Source organism: Sebastes umbrosus, chromosome 2, assembly GCF_015220745.1.
Source record: "Sebastes umbrosus isolate fSebUmb1 chromosome 2, fSebUmb1.pri, whole genome shotgun sequence".
Lineage (NCBI taxonomy): Eukaryota > Metazoa > Chordata > Actinopteri > Perciformes > Sebastidae > Sebastes > Sebastes umbrosus.
This window is the reverse complement of record NC_051270.1, coordinates 17,079,113-17,102,011: the sequence shown is the minus strand read 5'-3', so window position 1 is coordinate 17,102,011 and position 22,899 is coordinate 17,079,113. Positions and strand designations below refer to the sequence as shown.

General features: G+C 40.9%; 1 protein-coding gene across 3 annotated transcripts in view; it reads left to right on the top strand.

Annotated features, from left to right (window-relative positions):
- Nucleotides 1-22,899, top strand: part of galnt2 (UDP-N-acetyl-alpha-D-galactosamine:polypeptide N-acetylgalactosaminyltransferase 2) — a 67,499-nt gene that overhangs the window by 22,875 nt on the left and 21,725 nt on the right. For all 3 annotated transcript variants that reach the window (XM_037748904.1, XM_037748895.1, XM_037748910.1), the window contains exons 2-3: nt 13,645-13,732; nt 20,202-20,355. In XM_037748904.1, the coding sequence (XP_037604832.1) occupies nt 13,645-13,732; nt 20,202-20,355 (242 nt within the window). The remainder of the gene's footprint in view (nt 1-13,644; nt 13,733-20,201; nt 20,356-22,899) is intronic.

Below are 22,899 nucleotides of genomic sequence, written 5' to 3'. Positions count from 1 at the left end.
ATTTATTATTTCAATAATAAATAACAATTCACTAAATGTATGTTATGTTATCTATATATTTATTTGTTAAATTTGCCCCCAGACAAACGCACACGGAATCAGAGGCACATCGGCGCTCGATCGTATGTGTGAACTGTTCAAAGACGCTTAGCGGTGCCTCGTAGACACATTCCAGATATGTAGAATGCTAAATATCTGGATCATGGTGACTCCGTGGTGACGGCCACGAGCTACAGCTAATGAGAGCGCAATAAATGGGTTAAAGGGAAACCGGGAGGAGGGGTTGCCTGCAACAATAGGAACTTACTGTGGGTGGACCAAAGTTGTTGTTGCACCTGGGGTGTTGAATGTTTGCATGAATAAACTTAACCCATAATACGGTGACTGATCTAACCTTAGGGGAAATAGAAAAGACGTGTGGAAACAGGCTATTTTGTGAACAAAACATGTCAACGATAATCAACAAGCATCACTCGCCTGTGTCACTTCTCGCTTATGTTATCGTGACAAAATGTAGTTTGTAGACCTCGTCGGGGATCCTTCCCAGTGAAAGATCTTATAGCGTGTGAACCCATGTCGCCGGTCAGTCGTTTAGTGTGAAAACCACCATGACTCCTGATTACAAGACAGCAAGTTGTGTAGAGTGAACAGTACAGCGAGCTGACGATTTAGAAAGTCGTGTAGTGCGATCTTGGCTTTAACAGACATGTGGATCAGCTTCCCATCGTCGGACTGTTGCATCCTTATGCTCTGCTTTCTTGTAGTCCTTTTCAAATTTCCTGTCTCTATCTCTCTCATGCAGCGATGTTCTCGCATGTCTGCCAACCAGCTATGGCGAGAGTGTAATCAGCCATGTGCAAAATGTTCCCGCTAATGTTTCCCCTTCAGCAGTATTTAGCGAAAGCAGTTAGATAAATTAAGAGTTTGAGCAGAGCCTCAGCTCCTGACAAGCTGGCATGCTGAAGATGTTTGACGAGTGTGTTTTCACTTTATTGAGAGGCTTTAACCCAAAGCGCCATGGTTCTCTTTCACTTTAAGTAGCGGCAGTAGGTTGTGAGCAGAGAGGAGCGACGTTGAGAAAATAACAGGCTAAAATTCAAAATGTTAAATTCGTGACTGAGGAAGAAAAAGGAGGAAGATGAGGGCTGATCAGTGGGAGGTGGCATTTGGAGGGGAGTAAGAAGAGAGGAGAATTAATCGAGGGGAGACGAGACGGGAGAAGATGCCACCACATGACAAAGGAAGAGAGGAGAGATGAGATTAAAATGAAATGAAGTTAGGAAACATTGGGAGGAGGGGGTGCTCGCAGGTGAAAAGTTCAGCCATATGTAATTTGACAGTTTTATTCCAAAGTTTGCTGCTACAGGGGCACAAAAAACAGGTTAAACTTCAACATTGATTGCTGGAAAGCACAGCGGGGGGGCAAAAGAAAACAGCCACAAATGCCAAAAAGCCTCCGTGTGCATCCCCCCACTGCGTAACCTCGCTCTCCTACTGCGTGTAATGACATCCCAGTTATGGCTGTTTTTTAATACTTGTTTTCAGCAACAAGCTTCTTTCACTCCCCTCATCCTTTCATGTTGAACTGCTGCCAGAAGATACAGTCCTGTGTGTGTGTGTGTGTGTGCGTGTGCCCGAGCACACAGTCTTTGATTAAAGAGGAGGAAAAAAAATGTGACTTGATGTTCCAGATTCTTTCTTCTCCTGAATAAACAAGTTGCCGTGCGAGCCGGAGAGGACGGCATCACCACGGGGGGCCTGAATCACTGATATTAACACGGTTACATTGTGAACGTCTGCGCTCTCAATGAGTCCCTTTACAGATGAAGATGCCATATTTTGTTTCCCTGCTAACACGTTAAAGGGTGGGGGGCTGATTGCATCGGAAACAGAGATGGCGTGATGCAATCACATTTTTGTTTTCCATCTTGTTAGTTGTCGTCTAGCAAAGAAGGAGCTCTTTGTTTCTAGTGATTGGCCACGCATACTCATTCACATCTACGCAGGCCCTGGTCTATAAACTGTAAGAACTTCAAAGTTCAGGAAACTGCAAAACTCCCTTTAGCGAGTTTGCTTTTTAATTGCTTTTCGTGAACTGTGAAGATTAGGCAAATTAGAAGAAGCTGATTGGAAAAGTGGGGTTTATTTTTTTAATAATGACTCTCATTACTCTTTGGTAAACTGTATGTCCGTGTTCTTAAGTTTTTAGCCAAGCCAGCTGCTGTAGTTTGTGTTTAGTGTTAATTAGCAAATGCTAGCTAAAGGTCCTGACACACCAAGTCGGCCGCCGGTGAGCGTCTGTCGGCCTAGGTTTTGCGGTGTGTCCCGCACCGTCAGCTCTACTCTGCCCGTGTCTGAGGTTTTTTGGCGGCGGAGTCCGTCAGTGAGAGAAGTCACTCTGATTGGCTGTTCAGCTTCAACCAATCAGTGCACGAGAAGAGAAACAGAAATGAGGAAAGCAAGCAAACGAGTTTCAAGTCAAGAGGAAAAACACAGAGGGCTGTTCTCATTTTTGAACTTCATTTCGTCTGATCATTCCAATACACAGATACATTTCACAACGACATGTCCATCTGGAATGAAGCTAAGTGGTGAGTGAAAGTGAAAATGGTCGGCAAACGCCGCTTATTTCATGTACGTATCATAACAACGGCTTGTATGTCTTCCGGTTTCCCTTATTGAATGACGAATACAGACTACCGCCTGCTGGTGTGGAGATGTATTTCCTCTCACGCAGGCACAGAACGTACGCGCTAACTGGCCGTCGGCTGTAGTCTTTACGGTGTTTTCAAATGCAACTTGTCGGCCAAGACAAAGGCGACGTGAGGCGATGAAACGGTCGGCCTTCATCGCCGCTAGTTCTTTGATGTCGGCTTGGTGTTTCTGGGCCTTAACACGCTGAACTAAGCTGGTGAACATTATACCTGCTAAACAGCTGCATGTCAGCATGCTGATATTGGCTTTTAACTCAAAGCCCTGCGGTGCCTAAATACATTTTTCACAGAGCTGCTAGCATGACTGTGAACTTTTAGCAATAACACAAATGTATAGGTTACTAACCAAATTCAGAAGAAATATCTCTGTGACTTAATGGTGAAACAGTGTTTGTCTCTGTTCTTCCTCCTTTCTCTTCCTCTGTGGTTACTTGTTGGTTGTGTTGAGGTTTAGCTACAGGGCGAGTTCATTTCCAGGTCAGGTCTGAAATGCAGCCGCTCACCAGGCTTCGGGTGATGATAAAATCTCTGTCTGTGCTTTACATTAAAGCATAGACTGTGGTTATTGCTGAGTATAAATAAGATATTAATGTGAATAAATATTTGATTTTCGGCCATAACTGCAGTTGATTCTTCCAGAAAAATGTATTCCTTGAATGTAGGTTAATGCTCTTTCTTTGGGTGTATTTTACTTTCACATTTAACATGATGTGTTTCCCTAAGAAACACAGTCAAGGTCACAGTGCACTGATGATAACCCTGTTAATGTAAGGATGTTAGAGATGCTTGTAACAGTAAGGGGAGTGTGTTTTAGCAGTAGATTTCAGTAGATTTGTCTTAAGTAGATTGAGAGGAGAGGAACAGATAATTGAGAGGGCATCATGTGATTTAAGGTACTTGATGTTAAGATTAGTTTCCCATGCACTGACTTGTGAAGGAACATTTCTGACATTTTTGATGTTTATCTGACCAGACAGGCTGCTTATACACAATGTTGGGTGATGGTAAAGAGATGGTTATAACATTAACCCTCTCTTGTCTCTCCATCAAGACTGTGGTTTCCCTCTGGGACAACCAGGGCTGTATGATATTTTTGTGATGTTGCTTTGAATCCCTGTGGGGACATTTGAACTCTTCTCACTTGTCAGGGAGGTCAAAGGTCAGGCTCAGCCACTGAGCACCACGCCCCGGCGCTGATCTGGATTCAGTGTCTTGCTTAAGGACACTTCAGCAGGACAGATGCTGGCTGTCACAGGGGCTTGAACCTGAGCTGTCAGTAACAGCACTCGCTGCTGTAGGACGCCCTGTGGGTGAAAGTCTGCACCAAGTGGCACATGATGTTACACAGAACAACATACTTTATCGAAAACCAGCAGCATCGCCTTCTGGGTTTTGGTGACATTAACGTATGGGAGACACTAGATATAACTCTGATTTTCCGTACTGAAGTGTGCACTATCGTGGGAGGTGAGGAGCATAATGTATTCCTTTATTACTTTTCTGATGGATTTTTAGACCATACTAGTGGCATTGTTCTGGCGATGTCGGTCGGTTCACCACTTTGGTCGAGACTAAAATATCTCAACAGCTGGATGAATACTAATGACTTTGGTGATCACCTGACTTTTTCTCTAGCGCCACCATGAGGCTGAGATTTTTGTTTTTTAGTGAAGTGCCTCAACAAATATTGGATGGAGTTTCATGAATTTTGATACTGACATTTATGTCACCATAAACCAAATGAAATCAAAATTCCAGCGCACACCAAGTTACTGGCATAGACACTATTTTATTGACAAATTACATTAATAACAAAGAGCAAACTACACTATTTGCTTTGGGCTTGATTGCCAACAAGTGTGCCTTAAATCATCTAGTGCTGAACAGCAAAGAATACCACACTGATTTGGATTGGTCAACCACGACGTTCTACGGTCTGTTATTTCTGTATAACAGACCGTTGCTATGTATAACAGACCGTTGCTATGGGCGCAGCTCTGATGTCGGACTCTGGAGGACCGTTTTTGTGTCATATTATTGATTTCTTAAGTAAGTAGTTGTGTAATTAAACCCCTTCAGGGTGATGCAAGACTCCCTCCGCATTGCATTGGGGTCCACCCGCGCAAAGCCACATCGCCCTGTCAGGGTTTATTTCACATAAATGATCAGCTCACTGTACATTATCCCTTACTTAGCAACTTGATATAAATATTACAATATAAAGAAATGCACCAAGGAGTAGAAGCATTACTGGAGAGACTAGAAGCACCGCTATGAATGAGGTATCTTCAGTTTTTTTTTAACTTTTATGTCCTGAATAACTTTGGTGATCCTCTGACTCTTCATCTGGCTCCATCATCAGGTCAACATTTAAATTCGTCCAATACCTGCAAAACTGATTGCAGCTGTTTTTTGTGTTTAGTGCTAATCACCATGCCAACACCCTAAACTAAGATGGTGAATGTGGTAAACAATTATACTTGCTTAGCTTCGGCATGATGGCATTGTCGCTGTGTCTCCAGGCGTACATCCAATACAAGATGTAACTGTGTAATACAAAACAGTGAGTGTTATGTAAATAATGACAGCAGCATATTAACTGTGTCCATCAGTGTTTCATTACCTCCTGTCTCTCTGCTGCTCTTCATGCCTGATGCCTTGTAGGGTACTGTACTGTTGGAGGGATTTTGTGATGAATTAAGCCCACAGAGTAAATCAGATCATTGGCGCTGCTCGTTGTATCAGAAACATGGTTTCATCTGGATTTACGCTGTGAAAATCAAAACCAGTTTGGGCATTTATTGCAGAGAAAAAGTCCTACGTTAACTTGTATTTCATCTCGAATGGACTGTATATGTCTGTGGGGGCCATGTCATTCATACGTGTGAGTCTGTGTGTGTGTTGGTGGATTCTTGGCTCCTATCTGAGTTAATCTATCAGTGGATGTGATCAGATTACTGTGGATTATACTCTGACTATTAGAGGCTTGACCAAGACTGGATCAAACACGCAGACGGATCCCAATGCGTGTGACCACACTGACACACTAATGCATGCGAGCTCACAAACCCCTACATACACAAATATGAGCTGACACTAAGGTCTTAACACACAAACACACACACGCCTGCATGTTTGGTCGGATCTGTTGGGGGTTTAAAGTTCATCTCATTAACAGAGAAGCAGGTGTGAGAGCTCTTTTGTGCCCAGCGTTGATCCTTCAGTTGGGGGGGAAGAAGTTTATTAAGGCTGGTAATTGCTCCTAGAAACACTATTTGACTATGAATGGACTAAAAGTAGACCTGAACAACCTCAGATTTGAATTTATGTTAAATATACATGTTGATGCGTGTAGCTTTTCCGTTTATGTAAATCCTTGAATGATTTGAGTCTGTGTGTTTTGCCTTTTTTACTGAAGGGAATTTAAATATCTTTTAGCTCAGAGGAGAGGTTCATAGTTCTCTGCAGAGTTCATCTGAAGTCACGACACGAACGGCCAGAGATGCGTTCAGTCCACTCAGCTGTAAAATGGAAGATAGAAATTGCTGTTTTTGACGTGTGCTGCAACAGGAAGGCTCTTTTTGACATGATCCGACCGACATTTGAATATTGAAATTAATTCTGACAGCCTCAGTATGTGTTCATAGTTAGTTGACTGCAGGTGCTTTGACATAAAGCATGTACCTGTCACACTGTGATGGTGTCATTTTCTCACTGGTCCTTTAAGTTTCCATATAAAGTCCCCATGTTGTCCCTCTTTTCTTAATGAATATAAAGTCTTTATGTGCAGTGAGATGCTTGATGCTGCTCTACATAAACCACCAACAAAGCACAGAGATAAACACACACCGCAGGGATACAAACACCCACGAGAGTTGTTAGGTGGCTCAAAACAGAAAAACAAACCAACCGCCACCTGAGAAAATCCTAAAGAGGCAGATTAAACAAGTCTAAGAGATAACCAAACAAAGCAAACCACCAAACGACCTCTACCGTACCTCGCACAGATATTTAAAACCACGCTTTACATGCTGTTATATCTTTTCACGGTGAGTGGAGCATTTATGAGATTGACTTCAGCTCTTCTCTCGCTGACCAGAGAGCTGGACAGAAACTGGCTTTACACCTCAGTGACAGACGACTCCACCGTCCTCCTCTGAATGTGTGTTGTTTTTTAATTCAATGTGTGTATGAGGTGTGTCTTCTTGCCTCTATGTGTCATGACCATCTGTAAGATGGCAGACTAAGCAAGCGGCTGCCAAAGTGACGCTGCAGAAGAGAGAAGGATGAAGTTGGAGACAAAAAGATGTGAAAGACATAAATTTAGAGACAGAGATGTAAGGAGAGATAAGAAGAGGAAAGATACAGACAACATAAGCATACATCCAGAGCTAGGCTAGCTGTTTCCCCCTTATTTCAGACGTTATGCTAAGTTAACCGGCTGCTGGATGTAGCTTCATGTTCACCGCACAGATATGAGTGTGGCATCAATCCTCTCATCCTTCACTCTGTAAGAACACGAATAAGCGTATTTCCCAAAATTGTTCAACTATTCCTTTAAACACTGATTGGTAGTTTATTACAAATTCATGCTGTGCAGCCAGACTTTGTTCATGAAAATCAAGGAGTCTTCTTGGGTTTGAATATGACACTATTTAAACACCATATAACCATAGATAGACTGTATATAAGAAGTGGACGTAGTCACCGTGACTTCACCCATTGGCTTGTAGACTGCCATTTTGAAGCCTCGAGGTCTGCATTTTGGCCATTGCCATCTTCATTTTTGCAACCAGAAGTGACACGAGAGGGTGGAGCTAAGTACAACCAAATGCTGAATAATATTTTTTATAATTTTTAGGTGATCAAAATGTTAATATTAACTTTCATGAACTGAAAACACACTGTGAAAGGGTTAAAGTTGTAAGACGAAAACACGGACAACTCCCAGACCGGACATGGCTGTGGCAGCGACCTGTCAATCACGAGGTAGCCACGCCCTAAAGCATCCCCTGCTTTATGGTCTATTTGACTCTAAATGGGACCATAATTTACTAAATGAACATCATGCTGTATTGAAGAAGACTTGAAACTAGCGATTGAGACCATAAACTCATGTTTACAATGTTTACTGAGGTAATACATCAAGTGAGAAGTAGAGTCATTTTCTCATTGACTTCTATACAATCTGACTTCTTTGCAACCAGAGGAGTCGCCCCCTGCTGGCTATTAGAAAGAATGCAAGTTTAAGGCACTTCAGCATTGGCTTCACTCTTCAGACCCGGAGGTAGCCCACTGGTGTTAGCTTCAATTAAGAGTTAGAAGTAGGTGATTCAGAATACACACCTGAAAGGGCAAAATGTGATACTGGATATTAAGGGGTTAACAGTCACTGAAAACACTGTGCTTTCTTCAGTTTCTAATATCTCTGGCTGTAGCTGATACACTGAGGTGTGTGTTGTTTACGTTTTTTTGTGTGCACACAGTTTTAATCAATCATGTTTGTGTTTGGAGGAGAGGCAGATACAGGCTGGGGCCATTATCACTAAGAGGTTTCCAAAGCTATTCATGTGATGTGAGGTATAAAAATATCTCTACTCTAACATCTGCTCTCTGCGTACCCTTTTAAATCATGTTTCAATCAGCGATAAGTCATATTTATAGCAACCATTTGTTGATCAACCACGCGTACCGGCCCTGCATTGTTGTCATCATCCTCTAATGCTTTTTTTCTCGGTGCGATCTGTGATGGACTGCAATACCCATAAATCACAGGGGGTTTAGACGGGAAGCAAGCAGCACAGATTTCTCTCTCATTACTTCTTTACAATTCACCCTTCTTTCCAATTTCCTTTTTTTATCACGTTGAGTTCCCATTTCTAGCCTCTCTGTCTCTCTTTCACTCCCTCTCATTTCCCCTTCTGTTACCCTGTTCTTCTGTTAATTCAAAAATAAAGTTAAATGATGAATTTCTGCAGTTAAAATGAGTAAAAGTGGAACCTAGAACTGCAGTCATGAAATAAATATTTGGCATTTACAAGCACAGCGGGGAAAATTACGTGCTGATCTCTCTTCCCAGCACTGGCTTTTCATGAGCGTGTCGACTCAAGGGTATACCAGCATACGAAAGGCGTGGGACTTGAAACAGATTTTTAATTCCCAAATGGAATTTAACACATTAACATTTTTAACATATTCATACGATGTTTTAAATCTGTGCAGAGTGGTGTGCAAGGCTTCGCTTTATTTTGATGGTCTCTCAACACTCAACAGTAAACTGGTAGACGTTCAACAGGCTGTTGGCTGCTTGTTCAGCCAGCTGTCTGTCACTTAAATGGTCTTCTTATGAATTGATTGTAAATTGAGAACAGCTGCTAAAACAATCATAGTATTAAAAGCCTTCAACAGGTTGGAGTTACACAGAGCTGCTACCATGGAAGTAAATTTAGCTTGTTGCACTAAATACCAATCATTTTTGACAGAATATGATAATATTATGGCTTAACTATTAGTTTAGACTTTAATACTGACTTCCTATGCTTCTTTAAAGGGATGGTTTGTTTTAAAGTGGGATTGTATGAGGTGCTTATCCTTAGTCAGTGTGTTACTTACAGTAAATGACAGTCGGGACGCCCCCAGTTTGGAGAAACGGACAGGAGTACTGACACCGGAGCAAAGCAATGTACTGCTGTGGACCGAAAGTGAAACTTCTTTCAGTTCAGTTTCCCATCTGAAAATATTCTAAATATAGCGTACACTAGGCTTGCTGCGGTAGTCGGTGTTACACCAATTACATTACTTTCCCAATTGCCCATTACTTGTTTCTCCAAACTGGGGGCACGCTGACCGTCATCTACTGTAGGTAATACACTGACTATGGATAAGTACCTCATACAACCCCACTTCAAAACACCCGGACTATCCCTTAAACACAGGACATTATGACTTGTCAAACACAGGTGTGACTGTGTAAGTGTTCCAGCTGCAGGGTTGTTAATACAGGCCTTTGTCATGGGAGACGTTTTTTAAATGTCGCAGCAGGAAAAGCACAGGTGTGAATAATCAAATGAATGATGTCTGAATTCCTTTTAGTTGCTGCTATTGTTCATTCTGGCTCACTGTCATCATGACTTACGGACACACTTGAATAGAAGAGAGCCAGCGTTAATGTTATTCGTTACACCTGTGCTTTACTGCTATGACACACTTGAAAATGCCAGAAAGGTCTGCAGGATGTGATGTCACTTCTGTCCCTGCGAGTTAACGTCTGGACCTCATATTTAACACAACTGGCCTCATTGAAAAGTCAGATGATGAAACCATGAATTTTTTAGGACTGTCTGTTCTTCTGTCAGGGCTGCAGTCCTGGTCTATAAAGTGCAGTTGGAAGGTGTTGGTATGCATGTGTGTGTGTGTGTGTGTAGCATGTCTTTGTGCACTTGCACAGGTCTTTGCACATTTGTTGTTGCACGTGAAGCTGCACAGAAGCTTTGAGGAGGTCTTTTCTCATGAGACAGAGTTTCCACAACACCGTTTCTAGATGCAGCTGTTGAAGTGTCTAAAGACTGAAGTGTGGTCTGTGAGGCAGCCAGGCATGTGAAGAGGAAGCTCGTTGAGGTTCAGAAGAGAACCGAGGACATGACAGATGTGATCAACTTGATCTGATAGACAGAATCACACCTTACTGTATAGCTGACCACATCGTGAGTTGTATAATCATGTTACGGTGGTGTTATACTAACAACAGCCTGCAACCTTTGACTAAATCACACCACTGTCAAAGATAACAGCACATGCGAATCTCAGTATACTCGTCACATGTTTAGTGACACTCAGTAGTAATAGGGTTTTTCCCACACATGTGCTGGCTTGGCTCGGCTCGGTTTGACCCGGAACGTCAGCTGTAAAACGGTGGATAAATACATTTCATTTCCTATTTTCGGTAATACTTCATTTTACAGGTCCGCAAATTTCATGGTAATTAGGTGATAATTAGAAAGTAACCTATTTGAAATTTCTTTGGAATTACTGCCAAATTACCCAAATATTTACCTCCATTTTCTATAATTTCTAGAAAATGACTTTATTATAATCATTATTTAATAATTTATATTCTGCTGTTTCCCAATAGCTGGTGATTTATTTAATTCATTTCCAGGAGAAGACACAATGTTAATTGATGTGCTTTATTTCCATGTCTGCTGATAAATGGGTAATAATTAGCAAATAACTTATTTGAAATTTCTTTAAAAAACTCCCTGAATATTTACTTTAGCTACCGGGTTACATTTGTGTAGACAATAAGTCACACAATGTTGAGATTTGTGCCTGATCAGAAGTGTCTTCTATGAGTTTTGGTTTTCCACCTCCGATGAAGAGCAGCACACAGCCACTCCTCACGCCTAAGGGCCCTATTTTAACGATTATATGCTATTTCAGCATGTAAGTATTAAATCATGTTTATAATAAAGTAATTTTTGATCAATTTTGAGGTAAATATTGGGGTTAATTTGGCAGTAATTCCAAAGAAATTTCAAATAGGCTAATAATTATCACCTGATTTTGCGGACCTGTAAAATGAAGTGTTACCCTATTTTCTTCACACTAAAATTCCCCCTTTATTTTTGCTGCTTGTTCTCTTTCTCTTTGGAGTATTATATTAGTAGACTTGTTTTTACTAAGAATAGCCGCTAACAAAGCTCTGCTAATTTGGAGATAAACATTTCATTTCCTATAAATTCTTCACAATGAAATTCCCCGAGTTATTTTGTTATTCAGATGCTTTTATTATGAAGCAGCAAAATCAGGAGATGTTGGGTTTTCATCAGCAGCAACTCAACTTCTATACAGCTGAAAGTGAAACTCACATAAAGCAGATATCTGACAGTACAAATGGGGACGCAGCAGAGAAAACACATGAAGACTGAAGAGGAAAAGAGATTCCTCTGGTTTCCAATCTCTGTCTGATCATCCACAAAGGTGAACGATTTTATAACCAGCTCAAAATGCAGAGCCATGAAACATTTTGGTTTGAAGAGTTGACCGTAAAATGTCAGAAAGACAAAACGGCTCAACGAAGCAAAAGTCCAAAGCCATTTTGGAGATTTATGTCACTTGAAAACGTGTCCTGTTTTTCCCTGAGAGCCTGTCAAACTGTATTTCTGCAGCGAGTCTACTGCCAGCTTTAGTTTTCATCCTACACTCAGCATTACCATCTGAATGTTCACACACTCAGCTGTCAGGAACACATATAGAAATTGATTTTATGTAGGTTTTTTATAGTAGTCGTGGGTGTTGGGCAATCTAATCTTATTTAAGTCACTGAAAAATGGTTGTATAGTTTTCCAGCAGCTTGACGCTCTGTCTACAGTAGATGAATGTAAAAGCTGGCACAGAGTGAAAACAACAGCAGCTATTTTGCTACCAGAAATGCAAGGGCCTTAAAAGCATGACAAAATCCTTTTTCTACCCTTCATGGCTTTCTCTCTGCTGTAGAAATGAACTGTTGAATGGTGTTTGTGGTGGTCTCTAATGTCACACGGTCACTGCCGGACTGTGTGACAACAGATCAATAAAGCATTTGGGAGAGGCTGAAGGTGAATGGGAACTACAGAGCAAATAGAGTCAGACAATAGTTTTCTGAAGTCAAGGGCAACAGACTGGACAGGGGATGAATGGTGCTAATTACTGTGCCTCCCAGTGTATCGATCCAGTGGCTTTTAATGGTAACATAAGTGGACACAAGGAGGGATGGTTCAGTCATCTGTCCATTTGTGTAAACGTTGTGGGCATTAAACCGTGCCGCTCAATGGACTGGTGGAGTGAATGAATGAAGACCTGATGAATGGAGAGGAGGAAATGAAAGGGAGGGATGAAAGAGTGAATGAATGAAAGAATGGATGACTTTGCCTGCTTCTGAATCAATGCACATCTCAGATTTGTGTCAATGATTCAAACGGTGAAACAAAAGAGCTTTTCAGTCTGATTGTCGGGCTAAAGGAGTGGATGAGTGGATCGATGATTGAATGGGATTAAAACATGTGCATGAATCATACTGACTGTATATAAGAAGTGGACGTAGTCACCGTGACGTCACCCATTGGTTTGTGGACTGCTATTTTGGTTTTTGGCTGTCGCCATCTTGGTTCTTTTTTGCAACCAGAAGTGACACGAGAGGGCGGAGCTAAGTACAACCGAACACCGAATACGACATTTTTTAGGCGATCAAAATGTTACGATTAACTTTCATTAACTGAAAACACACTATTAGGGTCATTTTCTCATAGACTTCTATACAATCAGACTTCTTTTTGCAATCAGAGGAGGCGCCCCCTGCTGGCTGTTAGAAAGAATGCAAGTTTAAGGCACTTCCTCATTGCCTTCACTCTTCAGACCCGGAGGTTGCCCACACTGGTATGAATTGATTTAATCATTAAGTGCTTCTCTAGAAGATGTTTTGTTTGTTCAACATCTTGGGACAATAGAATCACGTTCGCTGGACATCCTGTTGTCCAAATGGACTTAAGCTGAGTGAACTCAGCTGAGGCAGACTCTGGTCTGACATGGGTTTCATTATTACGAAAAGAAATAACCAGGACTCGTCTTAAAGAGAAACAGCAAGTTTCAACAAACAGAAGGGTCAAAAGAGTTCTCCAGTCATGTAAAACTTGTATATTTACATTAAGTCAAAGACAAAAGATACGTTTATTAAACTAAATACCTTTTATGGTGTTTTACAGTGTGTTATTATTCATAATACTGCACATTTTACAGCCAAAATGCTCTAATTGATATCTTTAAAGAGATAACCGATTCCTGTGTGTTGGATAAGACGTCTCTCAGCTGCTCTCCTGTTTATTTGGTTTCAGATTAAACTGTGTATCTATGCTGCTAAACTGTGTGTGTGATGTGTTTGTTCTGCTTGTTTCAGGATGATTGGGGCTCCAGTGACTCGTCCAGTAGGAGCAAAGCTCACCTGTCTGACGACAAGACTCACGGCCTGGAGACTCTGCCGCCAGGTAGGAAACCTCACTACCCATCATGCACTACAACCACACTGTGCTTAAAATACATGACTTCATGATGACGTTGCATGGATAGAATACTATTAATGACATTATTTGAGCATTTGAAGGGAAGGAAGGAGCTAATATGTTTGTTGGGTTGTCCTCGACCAAAGAAATTCATAGTCGACTAAAGGCCTTACCACACCGGGGGCGTTTTTTCGTGCGATTAATTCGCACTTCAATATATTCAAACTGTTGTTTTTCTCATGAATACTTTCTCACAGAATGTGAATATTAAACAGCGTAAAAGCAATGTAATTGCATAAAGGCATCAACCAATCACGTTGTGCAGAGTTGGTTGAGTTGCCCCTATATACAAGAAACGACAACACGGAGGCACCGTAGCCCGAACCAGGACGGCAAACTTTATTACTCCTTTCAACCTTGACAAAGGCAGACCAGATCCACTCCTTCTTTTCTCACCTTTCACAATAAAAGCCTTGGACATATAATATTCACAGGCGAGGATTTCAGACTCAAAAAGAGATTGTTGTAGGTGCTCTTTGGATTAAGATACATGCAGACACACAAATCACAAGAAAACTCCAAGGCACACTCTTTTTAAACAATTAAAATGCCTTTATTGTAATGACATAGTCATGTTAGACCTAAAGGAAAACTCTTGACGCGTTTCGGCATCAAGCCTTCGTCAGAGTCAAAAAGATTGTTGATAGATTAGTAAAGGAAAAAGGACAATTACATCCCAGCTGTAAAGCATGTGAACGGCTGACTCTGTACACCACAGTGATGTATCCAGAAAGTATTCCACGTCATGACCCCCAAAACCAAAACCATTTCCTTTTTGAAATGTGGTAACACAGTGGCGTAGTTTTATAACCAGTAGAGCATGAACACCCTCAGCCTCCTTAACCTTACCACGCTTAAATAACCACAGAAGACAATTCAACACAGCAAAGAGCGTGTTGCAAGTTTCAAATGTTATAGCCATCCAAAATGATTCAAGTATCCATTTTAATCTCGCCTCAAACCCAGCTATGCGTCTCCACCCAGGCTTTGAGAAGCGTTGTTTCAGAGTCCGACCGTGTAGAGCAGAGCAGAGGAGTCACAGCAGAAGGAGCATCTGAGCCGCGATTTCTCATTCAGCTCTCATCCTCAGCCCGGCTCAAAGCAGCCGCCCCTCCCTCACAAGCCCGCGACCTGCGAAAGCTGAACACACACTCTCTTATCTGATCCAGCGGTGGAAATGGAATCCAATTTGAATGTTGAAGTGGGGGCATTTCAACTTCAGGGTGACTTTACACGATTACAACGACGGCAGCGTATCACAACATCACCCACAACACACAAACACACGCACACAAGAGGAGGAAGAAGAAGAAGAGGGGAAGTGGTGAAGAAGAAAGGGAGAAGAAGGAGACTGGCAGAGTGAAGGATAAAAAAAGAGGATGATAAAGTCATGAAAGAAAGTGGTGGCAAAGAGAGTGAAGGAGTGTGAGAGCTCAGGTTGTTCAGAAGTGCATCAATGCTCTTTCTAATTTAAACAGTCACCAGAATATTAGCATATCTCTGGTTTCTGGTACTATGTGACCTGCTTAAAACAATTCACTCAAAAAGGTGGCACTTAATAAAAATCTATTTCTCAAATTGTCATTGTAAAACATTTAACCTCAATGCAATGAATATTTGAGGAACTGGAACTCACAAATATATTATCAACTGAATCATGAATACTGAGTAACACTTAATTTTACAGGTCCGCAAATTTCATGGTAATTAGGTGATAATTAGCAAGTAACCTATTTGAAATTTCTTTGGAATTACTGCCAAATTACCCCAATATTTACCTAAAAACTGATCGAATTACTTTATCATTTAATAATTATATTCCGCTATTTCCCAATAGCTGATAATTGATTTAATACATTTAATAATTTAATAATACATTTAATTTATTATCAAATAACCTCTTTGAAATTTCTTAAAAAACTCCCTGAATCATTACATTAGCCACCAGGTTACATTTGTATAGACAATAAGTCACACAATGGTGAGATTTGTGCCTGATCAGAAGTGTCTTCTATTAGTTTTGGTGTTCCACCTCCGATGAAGAGCAGCACACAGCCGCTTCTCAAGCCTGAGGGCCCTATTTTAACCATTATATGCTATTTTAGCATATAATTATGAAAAAATGTTCACGATCACTGACGACAGAGATACCACCTGATACCAACGACGTTATACTGTTTGCTCACGAGCCTTGTTAGAAGTGGGAACTAAACGACAGATATCTTCCACAGATGTAAACAAAGCATTCATTTTGGAAGCGTCAACATTTTTTAAATAATTAATTCACAGACATAATATTTTTTTAGGAAAAGTCATACTTTCATTCGGCACCTTTCTAAAGCTCTGTGGATGTGTTATTTAAAAATATATATATATATTTGTCTACATAAAATGTTATCAATAAGACCTTTAAAGAGTAACTGCACTCCCTGAAAATATTGTTTTTGGTGACCTCCAGTAGTTTGAGTTCTCCCTTTGCTGAGCTGATGTAGAAGTGTACTCCACGACCCCGTGACGTCACTTTTGGGGAGGGGGTTACAGGTGCAATGAAGCACACTTCTCACTACATCATCAGTGCTGCTGGGTGTGAAACATGTCTTTTCAGCCTGGTGTTGCAGGCGCTCTTTATGGTTTTATTTGGATCATTTTCAGGGAGTGAATCAAACAAGACGTGTGCAGTGCACATCGAGCGTTGGCGTTCTCTGAGCGGGTGGGCGGAGGGTTCATGGTTCAGTACAGATCCAGGGTGAGTCTTGCCTGCCAGTAACCATCGGTTGGAAACACGACAGCGTCCAGGGATTTCCAGAAAGTGTTGCAACAAACAAAAACAGAAGTCAGCAGCTGTGGGTGGAAACAGCTCGATGACTAGAGGCAGAGTGAAAACTGTTCAGACCAACAGACCACACTACTGTAGGAATGTGACGGTGAGGAAAATTTCCCACCGGTTAATAAACTTGTGACAACACTGGTGTTACCGACTACACCGGACATTTTACAGGAAAATATGACGGTCAATATGTGTAGCGCGCTTACTTTGATCTTCGGGTAGCTGTGTGTCTGGCCTCTCCGGTAGAGCTTTTGCAGAGAGGCCGCAGGTTTCCACCTGGCGCCGCGCACACCGGCTGTGACCGCTCCATCCTCTTTGCGGCAATTGACTTGTTAACGTTATGGTTCCCTTATAGCATTGAGTTTAAATCTGAAATATTGCCAAATAGGCGCGTTTGCTTTTCGCTTTGACACCGAATCCTCTGCCATCTCTCAGTCTGTCAACTCTCTCTCGTCCCGTGTGTGTGAAATATACTTACTTTATACTTTATACTTTATACTTTATTGTCAGACAGGTCTGAAATTTGTTTTGCATAACAGCAGCTCCGTTTGCAACATCACAGAAAGGACAAAGACAATAAACAAGGATACAAACATTTAAACATTACAATCACAGAAGACAATATTCAGGGCCCTTTAACGCACATTTGATCTGGGATTAGGCTCCATATTAAGTTTAAGGATTGACTGATGCAAAAAAGAGTGCTTCAGTCTAACCTTATTAAATCGTGGAACCCTGTATCTCCGATTCGATGGTAACAGTTGATATTCACTGTTCAAAACATGATTGGGGTTAGAGACGATGTTGTTAGCCAGCCTTAAGATGTTATTATGATAGGCTGATTCATAGAGTTTCTCAAGGGATTGACCAACAATCTTTGAGCAGATTTTCATTTGTTGGAGCAGTTTTGACTTTAAAGTAGTTGACAAATTCTTGTACCATATAGTATAACAATACTGTAAAACACTCATAATCACAGAAGTAAAAAACAATAGAAGAATTTGTTTACTCGCCCCAAAAGACCTGAGGCGGCGGAGAAAGTAAATTCTTTGTTTTGTCTTTTTACAGACAAATTCAATGTGGTCTTTCCAAGATAACAGATGATCAATCATTACTCCCAAATATTTATATGAAAATACCTGCAGGATTTTTTCGTTATGAATAACAATAGGAACTTTATGAGAATCAGATGGTGAACCAAATGTGACACATGCTACTCTGAGCTGAGACTCCTTATGGAGAAGATGCATTCGCTTTCAGTTAGTAGCGTCCGTTGTCCAACTATCTATTAATAACATGCCGCTGATACGCCAAAATGAACTAAATGGGTTTTATTTCTGTAAAAAAAAGCAAAACGACGGTGGGGGCTGTGGGTATGCAATGTAATCGGTGTGTGCCCGACCACCGTGTAACACCGGTAACACCGACTAGCCTAGATCGCACCTTTCACCAGTAGAAACCACTACAGCAAACCACCAGCTGAGTATGGATGGGCGTACCTGCTAAAGAAAGTATTGGAAAAATGACAGCCGAATGAGTAATCCCAGTGAGAAAGCGGACGGTTAATCTACTTTGAGCGGTTCAGCCAACAAATAAAAAGGAGGACTGAAGGAGACAGTTCGATAAAGATTTCCAAAGTCTGAGCTAAACGCTTCGCAAAGTGAGAAGTCGAAACATTAATTCCACTAATTGCTCGCTGCCACTAAACATAGATATCAGCAAGGACATCACACACTTTGACACGTACAGCAGTGTCTCTGAGGCGCTGTTATACAGTCGCAGGCAGATCATTGCGAGCTTTAACTAATTAGCATGCCAGACACATTTCACATGCTGTCAGGGCAGACGCATGCACAAACACTCTCCTCGTCGTCAGGCTCCGTTTCTCTCTGTCTGTCTGTCTGCCTGCCTGTCACACGCACACACACACACACACACACACACACATACTGAGAGATAGTGTAATCTCACGCTGCCATATGCTTAACACAAGTCATTAACATAGCAGCTGCACCCGGCTAATTAGTTGCATTATTATTCGTGTGTGTCTGTGTCTCAGTAGTCAGTGATAAACTGTGAAATTAAACATGACAACTTTCTCTGTTTAGCGCGCAATGATCTCCTTAATCTGGTCAGACAGACGCAGCGTGCTCAGCGTGTGTGTGTGCGTGTGTGTAGGTTTGATAATGTTTTCCAGACTTATATTTTCGGCTGCAGTAAATTACTAAATTCGGTAGGATTTTTTTTCCTAACTCTGTGGATAATAAATGTTCTTTTTTGTTTTCTGGCTTTGCTAAAGTAGTCTGGCCTTGTCTCCTGGATTCTGCTCTGCATGGTTTCGCATATAAGCAGCATAAATCTCATGTCAGCCTCCCTCAGTGCCATGTTGCCGCCTTGTCAAGCAGCAGCTTGAAGCGGCGAGGTTTCCTGCCTGTCAGTCGTGAAGGATTCTTGCATCAGCCAGGCTGCTGCTGCCTGCATTTCATATTCCCACTGATGTATAATCCCATTCATTCCTGAGACACATTTTCAGCCTTTGTGGAGGTTTAAACTTCATGTTTGGTGGCGGCTTTTATTTTGGGATACGCTGTGTTTATTTAATACGTATTTCACCAGAGAGGATGTGTTTCTTATTAAAACATGAAGTGGAAATGTGAAATTACTTCTTTTTTTTTTCAACCATTTTGCTCTTTATTCACCTATTTAATAATACAGGCTAAAACAGATGTATAAATCAGTCTTGTAACCTGTCAACTTTAGGGTCAGCGACATGATACAACAATGTGTTTTTGTTCACCCAACACCCTGTTCGCTTTTCCCAAAATACCATGTAGTGCTCATGGAGTCTGGATTTAGAAATATCTAAAAATGTTTAGCCTTTCCACCCGCTGTCTCCATTAAACCACAAACAAATGACACAAACAAGGCAACACTGACTATGTTTACATGCACAAAATATTCAGTTTTGTGCCCTTATTCCGAAAAAGAAAATATACATACTCCGATTAACGTAACTGGTGGCGGTCTTGTTCGACCATGCAAACCTCTTTTCATTCCTTCAACTACCTTCTTGAAAAGATCGGCGTTGCAATATTTGCATATATCCAAAAACCTGTTGATATCCAGTTTTTTTCATAATGTTTGAAAGTTGGTGTGTTTCTCCTTCCAACCAGAAATATGGGCTTTTCTTTTGGTCACGCATCTCCGTAAACTGTTGGCTAGTTGGTTTGTGTGCAACGCAAGGAACTCGCAAACTGACGAAAAACAAACAAACAATTGAGACACATTCCGAATGTGCTGTATTCATGTCCAAATAATGCTGCTAAAACCAAAATAATATCGGCATATCACACGTCTTGCTTGGAAAATGCTCTATTCGGAATAAGGCCCTTATTCAGAATACCCAAACATAATATGCCGTTTACATGACCCGTATCAAATTTGGAATATTGTTGTATTAGGAATAATAGTGGAATATTCAATAGTCAATGAAATAGTGTGTCCTTCCAACTTCTATGGATGTTTGTTGGCCGTGTGCTAAATATGTGTTTGTGTGTGTGTGTCCAGGTAAGGTGCGCTGGCAGGACTTTGACCAGGATCTGTACGTTGGTGCCACGGTGGTCCGACCGGGTCAGGATCCGTATGCCAGGAACAAGTTCAACCAGGTGGAGAGCGACAAACTCCGTATGGACAGAGCCGTACCTGATACGAGACATGACCAGTATGTATCTCTACTATTACACTATAACTATTTCTGTCCCTCTTTTTTGTTACACTTGTGATGGCAGGGATTATGTGTCTACATACTGCCCTTTGCTGTCTGTTTGACTAATTGGTGCTACTAGGCTGGATAAGATCTCGTGGAAACTCCCTCTATTGTGGTCTATCAGATGAAACCCGGAAGTAGCAGCAGAGCAGACACGCACTGTTCACTGTCTGCTCCATTCATAACACAAACTGCTTTGGTGATTGTTCTGTTTTTAAGATGAGGAGACAAAAATAAATCAAGGCGCAATATCTATTGGATCCCTTTATTAGAATAATATGTTTTAGTATTCATGATGCTATTTCATTCCTTATCAAATGTAAGTTAAAGTAATTTAGCCTTAAAGCTCTCTGAAGTTGGCAGAGTAAGAGTCTTGTCATGTACCAAAGCTGCTGCTCTCACTTGTTTTTTCACTCTGCATTGTTTTCTTTAATAAAGCATAGACATGTTGAAGTGATGTACATTCTGGGCAAATGGTTGTGACGTTGTAAACGGTCACAGAGTGGCCAGTGCGTCACTTTTAAATGGTTTTAAAATGTTCCCTTGATCATGAGTGCAAAAGACCTTGTATTATCTGATTGTGAGTCTTACCGCAAACATGTTTATTTGTCATGGAAAGTGGCTGAACTTGGTGCTTGAGTCATTGTTTGAACTAGTTGACTCACTCACCAAAACACACTGAACCGGTTCTGAGTAAAAGGGTTACGTCCTCCTAGCGGTTATGGGCTTTTGTTTTCTGGCTGTGCAGATACATTATTGATAAAAAGTAAGTGTTTCATTTCAAGGATATTTTTTAGCGTGTTTAAAGTAATTATTTTCGTAACATTTTTTTTTTAAGATTATTTTTTGGGGCTTTTATGCCTTTAATGGAGAGAGAGAGTGATAGTTATGAAAGGGGGAGAGAGAGGGGATGACATGCAGCAAAGGGCCGCAGGTCAGATTCAAAAGCCGGGCCGCTGCGTTAAGGACTCAGTCTTAGTACAAGGGGCGCCCGCTATACCAGGTGAGCTACTGGGCGCCCCTTTCATTATGTTTTTAAACACAAATAAATGCTGATCACTTGAGTGTTTCAACAGGAGGATTAGTAGCCATTTCATTGCTGCTTTTAGTTTCTAGTACATTGTAATACATTTAACGTTAACATTTTTAAGTGATGCTGAACTAACAAACACAATGACCCTCATGCAAGAACCACCCGTACAAACAGATTTGTTCTGAAGCGGCACGTATGAGCCATTTAAGAGCGTTTATTACACGGCTGTGTTGAATACTCGATTCTGATTGGTCAATCACGGCGTTCTGCGGTCTGTTATTTCTTTATAGCAGACTGTTGCTGTGTATAACAGACCGTTGCTATGGGCGCAGTTCTGATGTCGGACTATGGCAGACCGTTTTTGTGTCAAATTATTGATTTCTTAAGTAAGTAGCCGTGTAATAAGCGGGATAATGTACAGCTAGCAGGTCATTGTTGTGAAACTAACCCTTTCAGGGCGTTTCGCGTTGGGGTCCTCCGCTCCGCATCGGGCTGCAGCATCGCCCTGTCGGGGTTTCTTTCACAACAATGACCGGCTCGCTGTACATTATCCCTTACTTGTGGCATTCACCAATTTTCTCGTACTCAGAATTTACTCTTTAGGTAAATTAACAAAATTCACTTTGGTCCAGACCAGGGTTATTATAGTAAACTGAAACTGAAACTAAAATGAAAATAAGCAATAAAAAATATTGTTAGTAAATTAAATAAAAACAATATCCTTTAAGAAAAACTAAAACTAAACTGAAACGATATTGCCTAATAAAATAAAAATTAACGTAAATTAATTTCAGCTTTAGGTTTTTAGCTCTAATATATCGCTATAGAAAAAAAGGAGAATGCGTTTCTGTCAACTCTCGTGACATTGGACAACAAAAAATTAATAACATTCCAGGAGACGGCGTTATGCCGCAATTGCTTCACATCGGACACTAAAGTACCGCGAAGATTAAACATTGAACATTATTCCTACACAGTTCTCCAACCGTGCATTTTGTATATATATGTAGCCGCATACTTCTGAGACATTATACCTGGCCCTAACAAAAACAAACTAAACCTTTCTGAAAAACTGAAACTAAACTAAAACTAGCAAACACACAATGAAAACTAACTAAAACTAAACTAAAATGAAATTAAAAAGTAAAAACGAAGGCTATTATAACCTTGGTCCAGACCTGTCATACAAGTATTGTACAGGCACACCTAAAATCGTAATATATTAATCAGAATGAATATGGAGTTTAAATATGATACCAAAATGAACTAAAATAATAACTAGTGTGAAATGTATTTTTCACTCTTTGTTAACATTTTTGTGAATGAAACCCACAAACGGAGTGGAGCAGGTAGCCTTACAGTATATGAGGCCCAGTGATTTGTAAGTTAAGCAGTAAATCAGCACAAAGAAGTGAACATGCTGCCAACTCTGTGCTCATCGTATTCAGTCAGTGGTTTTATTCCTG